Source organism: Aplysia californica, unplaced genomic scaffold (genome assembly GCF_000002075.1).
Source record: "Aplysia californica isolate F4 #8 unplaced genomic scaffold, AplCal3.0 scaffold00054, whole genome shotgun sequence".
NCBI classification, from domain to species: domain Eukaryota; kingdom Metazoa; phylum Mollusca; class Gastropoda; order Aplysiida; family Aplysiidae; genus Aplysia; species Aplysia californica.
Genome location: NW_004797324.1, coordinates 1,619,135 through 1,626,071, shown reverse-complemented (window position 1 = coordinate 1,626,071; position 6,937 = coordinate 1,619,135). Strand labels below are relative to the sequence as shown.

At 40.1% G+C, this 6,937-nt stretch overlaps 1 protein-coding gene across 3 annotated transcripts in view; it reads left to right on the top strand.

The window, feature by feature from the left end:
* Positions 1-6,937, top strand: part of LOC101849594 (nuclear factor related to kappa-B-binding protein) — a 36,019-nt gene that overhangs the window by 14,515 nt on the left and 14,567 nt on the right. For all 3 annotated transcript variants that reach the window (XM_005092874.3, XM_005092872.3, XM_005092873.3), the window contains exons 14-19: positions 1,825-2,014; positions 3,735-3,795; positions 4,831-5,005; positions 5,387-5,493; positions 5,905-6,028; positions 6,747-6,820. In XM_005092874.3, the coding sequence (XP_005092931.1) occupies positions 1,825-2,014; positions 3,735-3,795; positions 4,831-5,005; positions 5,387-5,493; positions 5,905-6,028; positions 6,747-6,820 (731 nt within the window). The remainder of the gene's footprint in view (positions 1-1,824; positions 2,015-3,734; positions 3,796-4,830; positions 5,006-5,386; positions 5,494-5,904; positions 6,029-6,746; positions 6,821-6,937) is intronic.

The following is a 6,937-nucleotide window of genomic DNA, read 5'->3' as shown; positions in this document are numbered from 1 at the left end:
GGGGGGGGCTGAGCTGAGGTTGAAGGCAACACCGGATGACAAAAACTGAACTTGGAAGCAGATTTTACTTTTCAAAATTTTGATTACTACTATCTAGAGCTCTCTGCACAGCGCGCGTTGGTGCAGGCCTTGTGTGGAATCGGGATCTGTCTTACTCAAACCTTGTAAGCCGTGTTCTTGTAACTAAAGGGTTCCCGTTTCATTGATTGTATTTTCTATATAATTTAACTTTCTGTTCAAGATTTGCAGATTTTCAGTGTCACTGCTTCTTGCCCTCCCTCAGTTCTTACACCTCTCACACTGAATAGGTCTACTTGAGCCATTCATGTTATTGCTCTACTTTGAGTTAGAGCAATAATTTTTGTCTTTCACTTATATAAACCATGACACCCTAAATTGGTTCTTGACAGTGGGTATTCTGGTTCTAGGCCTTTTTGTCAGGATCAAAGCAAGATTCATTTTTATATAGTTAATATAGGCGAATATGATGAGGGGAAAATATAAATTAAGTAAGAACAGACTGAAATACCTGAGTCACAGTATCCCAGTGCCACACTGACATCATGTTGTTGACTGGATATAATGTACCTGCATGCGTGCGTGCCACGTGTGTGTGTATATTATATATAATATATAATATTATAAATGGAGCATGCACTATCATTGTTATGTAGCATGCCCCTGGAGAATGGATGAGTCCCGTCTGGAAAATTGAGAAGCCGGGTTGGCTGTCACCCTGGGAACAGTTTTTGTTGGAAAATCGAAACTATGATATGGTTCCTTTCGGACAAGTTCAGGCCTTTGATAATAGGCTTTCGTCATGAATTTTTGGACCAAATCTCCTTGAATTAAAAAAATTTCTCCTTGAAACCTCCTTGAAACCTCCTTGAATTTGATGGAAAGTTCATGGCAGGAACCCTGTAAATCTGTTGTTGTGTTAAAGCACAATTTTGTACTTGGCCAGTTTATCTGAAGGTGGTTTGTACTCGTGGTTTGTGGATATTATTGTCAGAATGAAGTATTGTTTGCTGTAGAAATTTTCATTGCTAATGCTAATGGCATCGTTTTGATTTGTGTTTGGTGACTATAGAGATGTGTATGGTGCTGGTGAGGATAAGACGGTTGATGGACTTGTGTGTGTTTGATGATTTTTGTAATGCAGTCAGATTCCAGTAGCAGTAAAATTTACAAAAAATTTTTCGCTTCAACCAATCAATTTTGCTTCATTTTGAGATGTTTGCTCCATTGTTTTTTGTTCCATTTCTCTCATTGCTGAAAGTCATGGTGTGCTGTCAAAAGGGCTTTCTGCTTTAGAATCAGAAGGGTAGGATTTTGTATTGTGAAAAGGCATTGGAAGTTACAAGAAATAGTTTCTTTGAAATTCTGTATGAAGAATGTAATATTTTGTGGGAATTACTATTGTTGGTCTGAGGGTAGAGAATCTAGTGCGATTTGTTGGCTGCAAAGAGCAGGCTCAGCAGTGGAAGTGGGTTGCCATCCTGTCTGTCCACCATGCTTTTTCCCAAAACTCATCATCATCATCATCATCATCATCATCATCATCATCATCATCAAATGCCAGATCAGAAACAGATATCGACATGCATGGTTGGCCTCTCTTTTCTCAGCTCTGATGTACTCAAAAAAACCTGTAATATCATATCATAGTCTGTCCTTGTTGATTATCTGTTCAAGTTCTATAAGTAAGTTGCTTTTGGTCTACCTCTTGGCTTCTACTATTTATGAGAGCGCTAAATGACTGTTTGAAGCTTTTTTTTACTGTAACTGTGTCAATTGTGTTCTGTTTTACTTTTCCCACCATAGGTCTGAGGGTGGAGAACTTTGTGCCATTTGTGGACTACAAAGAGCGTGCTCAGCAATGGAAGTGGATTGGCGTTGGTCGCGACGGGGACCCCGAACTGGCTGCTCTCTTCCGCCACTGGTTGCAGCATAAGGACGATATCTGCGTAGACGGTCTTGACCCTGTGCAAGGGTCGCCACCGCCTCCCAAAGCGTAAGTTTTGTTTTGTAGAAATACTGATTGGAATCAAATTGTTCAATTAGCATCTGTGGCATAGCAGTTAGGCTCTCGTCTAATGTACACAAAGGACTTGAATTTGGTGTCCACCTGGATAAGTTTATTTTATCGAGTGTCTTTGTCACTCTGCCGGGATGCAGTGTCCCATCTAGCCAGCACTGGCCCTGACAAGCAGGGCTGAAGCAGACTGGATCCTAAATTATGTAAATTGTTGTTTTGGTTGTTGATCATTTACAGTCAATCAAATGTATCTGAACTTGACTCAGTTTTCTGGTTCATTTTGTGTCTCTAAATGTCAATGTGGAGAAGTAGACTAGATTGTGAACACATCCTCCAGTAGTGCAGGAAATACAGAGCTCTGTAAGACATGTGATGTGTCCAATCCCATAAACACTACAGGAGAAGCTGTATGGTAGGGTTGGGTCGGGCTCACAAAATTAGCGTCCGCGGGTAACCAACTACCCGCTGGCATTACCCGCAAACGAGCGTTTGAGATAATTGGAACATACACAGTGTGCCCCACGCACGAGGTGAAAGGTTACACACACACATAGTACTACGTCACCAGCCTCTCTCACTCCCTGTGGCACCGCTAGTGGTTTGAAACATCAGGCCTAGGCCTAATTAACAAACAATAGACGACGGGTCTAATCTCGCATCGAGTATCTCGTCTGCTAGAGTTCGTCCGTTCTCCTGCCCGCCCAGTGAATAAAATTGTGGAGCGGACCCAAAAAACGAACTGACTTGAGGCTTGAGGTCCGCAGTCCGCTCGCTGAGAGAGTCAAATTGTGGAGCGGACCCAATAAACGAACTGTCTTAAGGTTCGCAGTTCGCTCTCATGGCCGTCCGTTACCCGTTCGCTCTGACGGAGTCCGCGAGTAACGAACCCGTCCGTCCGCTCGCCCCAACCCTACTGTATGGGCCAACAGAGGAACTGAGTTGGATGGCCCAATGTATGATAGATACTGGTCTTTCAGTGTGATGCGATTGAGAAGATGAGGACATTGCATTTTTAGCATGAGAATGTCTTGCGATCAAGTTCCTTTAGTTTTTTCCACTTTAAGTTTGACGTTTAAGAGATACTTTAAGACTGACTCTTTCTTTTAGCAGAAATTGTAGAATTAAGAATGTTGAGACTGGCACAAACTGTTACTGAGTTGGACTGTTTTTCTGATTTCTTCTCGTTCTGAGTATTTAGTGTTGATATCTGAGCTGTGTTACATCTCCATACTTTTAGATGTCTAGACCGTCAGTTACGATTTTGATTGTCTCTCATACCCTGTGATCCCTGGACCTTTGAACCTACATGATGCATGCATGTGAGCTACTGATTGTCAATATTACTGTTATTGGGCTAACTTGTTTGTGTTTTTGATTATATATAAAATGCAACTCTCAGCTCTACTCATTTGTGACTGGCCGAGTTCATAGCCACAGATGTTCCAGAACAATTTTCCATCCACAGCCCTGATCATGCATAGTAATAAAGATAATTGTATTTATACAGAGCATATCCACGCTGTACAACATGCTCTCTGCACTTTACAACTATTATTATCACACTCAACCCTAGAAAACAAATCAGAAACATTCTCAGCTTTCTGGGAAATGTACAATGCAAGCATCATTTCTTGAGTGTTGTGTTTGCGATTATGCTTTTCGTATTTTACTTTATTTCACATAATTTACCCCACAGCAAGACCAGTTTTATTGTCCGGCCCACATCAAGCGATGAAAAGGCATTGTTCCGGGAGCAGGTCAGTTTCCTTAAAGCATCTGTGTATGTTGTTCATCGATATAAGTAAATGTCTGGTATAATTTTGCCAGTCACTATTGATTTCTTTAGTCTCAGTTGAAATTTAAAAAGTAGCCTAGAGGTTAAGGTGTTGGCCTCTCATTCAAAGGGTCCGGGTTCGAATCCGGGTAGCGACCGAAAAATTTTCTTCTAAAAAATTGTCTCCTTTCACCTCCTTTCCTGCTCTCTAGCAATGTTCTGTTGTCTGCTTTTATTTCCACTTTCTGCCCCCACCCCCTCACCTTCTTTGCCCCTCCTCTGGGCTCCTGACTCTTTCTGCAGCCTTTCTACTGCTACTCCTTGGCTCCTCCTTACTGCTGTCTTTCTGCCACACCCCTGATCTTCTGGTAGGAAAGATCTAAACCTAGCCTTCTCGGACAAGGGCGAAAAATCTCGGAGGGCCCGTGTGCAAGTTGCGCACGTTAAAGATCCCTTGGTGGTCTAAAATCGATAAGAGTAGGCTTCAGCCGCCACCCGGGCAAAATTCAAAATTTCCTACCAACTAAAAATATTAGGTGTGTCCCGCGCGCTCATATGACCTATGCAGTTGCGAACACCGTAAATCACTTTACAAAAACAACAAACAAACAAAAAACCAAAAAAAAGTATTGTGTTAATCTTTTTATTAAAGTTTATCTCGGCAAGAGTTTAATGACTTCAGTCAAATGTCTTGGGCTCACTGAATGAGAGGTGGAAGGTGCTTAATAGACGAATGAATGCTCTGTTATATCCAATGACTTGTTTTTGAGTTTTTGTGAAGAAAAGAATTTTTTCGGGTTAGCGGCCATTCAGTGCAGGTAAAAAGCGAGACATATATATTCAGAAATAGAAGGCAAAAAAAGACAGGACCCAGCAGTGGCGTCCTCTAACCCAATGATTGAAAACATGAGAAAAATGTATTTTTCTTATTTATATGTCAAAGCTCTTTTATGCAAAACTCATTGAACGAGCTTACATTGTATTTTGTTGACCTGAGTAAGTCTTTGTCTTTCTGCAGGAGCGGCTCCGTTTTGCAGCACCCCACAAAGCTTTTACCTTCATGATGCATGGCTATGACTCGGTGGTCGGGCCGGTCAAAGGTGTCTATGATAAAGACAGCGGTACAAACAAGGCCCGTGAACACAACTTGCTTGTATCAGACCGACCCCCGTTTGTTACCATACTCACACTAGGTAAGTGCTCGTTTTGTTGATGGTTACAGTTATTTTTTGTGTTATGTTTTTATAGGGTGATAACACAAATAATTTATAGCTTACTTAAAAAAAAAAAAAATCTCTCGGGTTGTTTCGGCTTGTTTAAATCAAATTGTTTAAATACCCTGCCGAGAACTTTATGAAACTCTAGTTGTATAATATATAAATTTGTTCCTATATTATACCGCTTGTGAGCATGACAATGTTGTAGATGTCGGTTCGTTCTCCATTCTCTGTGAACTAAATTGTTTGATATTTGTTTGATTTCCATTTAAAGAAAAAGCATCAGTATCCAGGTTTTTTTAAAGAAGAGAACTGTTTGTGGAGTAAGTTGTGTGTTTGTCTGTTTGTTTTGTTTAGTTCGAGATGCTGCTGCCAGACTCCCAAATGGAGAGGGTACGCGAGGTGACATCTGTGAACTTCTAAAGGATTCCCAATTCTTGGCTCCAGGGGTCACAGAGACACAGGTGAGAAACTCGACTCAATAATGTTCTCTGCTGTACTGCCATTTTAATCGATGACCCAGTATCTAACAAAATTTTGTTTGTCTTTTATTTAGATATAAATGTAAAACCAATGTTTGTACATTTTTTTATGTAAAGATGTCCATTCTAAAGTAAGCTGACGTGGGCTTTTGTAGCTATATGGAGTCTTTAAATAAAGATAGTATGACCAAGATTCGCAAATTAGGTTTTTAAAAGTTCGGTCAGCATCTCTAGTATTACAACCCCTTGGTAGGTTCTGTGAGTTTTTCTGCGAATGATAATATACTTTTATGAAATATAGTTTATGGTAATATTTCATGTAGGACATAATTCAAGATGTGATTTTATTTACTCACAGTTTTAACTTTAAATCTTATTTATCTATTCTTTCAGATCAATGCTGTGGTGAGTGGTGCTTTGGATCGACTACACTCAGAGAAAGATCCTTGTGTGAAGTATGACGTGACTCGCAAACTCTGGATTTACCTTCATCGAAATAGAACTGAGGATGAATTTGGTGAGTGATTTTTGCTTTGAATGTTATTTACTTGCGGTAAATTTTCAATCCCCCTTGCCCAATCCTATCAAAATGACACCCGCTGATGAGTACAACGTTGTACATAAGTCAAAACAAGGTTATGATAAGGTTAGTTAGTTTTGTAGGTGACAGACTGTTCATTGTTACTTTTTATAATTGCAGTTCACTTTGTCTAAGGAGACAGTCCGAGATTTTTCGTGTGAAGCGTAGGTTTAGGATGGTTATCAGAATGGAATTGAAAACATCACAATGATAGCATATGTGTCACGGCATGGTATTGAAAACATCACAATGATATCATATGTGTCGCGGCATGATGGAATCAGGCACTCATCTATTTGTGGGCACATTGAGTTATTAGTATATTCTTAAAGCCTGTTTATTTGTCTTGCTTTTGATGAAAGCCATCAGTAGCAGAAAATAATAAAAGATACATGACTTTGTCAGTTAATGAAACATGGGTTATGTGGCTTAATGAATGAATACTTGTATAATTGGTGAGGTTGGGTCCACCTGCTGCTGTGAATTTGAAACAATATCCTAATTGTCTATGTGCTTTGCATTTCTGTGGTAAAAATACTACGGACGTGTTGAAGTTTGTTGCTGTATAATTTTTGTTTTGTCGCGTGTGATAAAATGTTTCACATGTTAAGTTTGTTTTTCCAGTAATTAAAAAAAAAAAATCTGTCCTTCCCAGAGCGTATCCACCAAGCCCAGGCTGCTGCTGTGAAAGCCAAAAAAACAGTACACAGACCAAAGGCTGCAAAAGCTGTAAGCATTATATTGGTGATTAGGAACTGAGGTTCTGGATGATACATCTATGAGTTTTATTTACCCTCCGACCACCCCTTAGCTCAGTGCTTGCCAACCTGGGCGATATTGTAATTT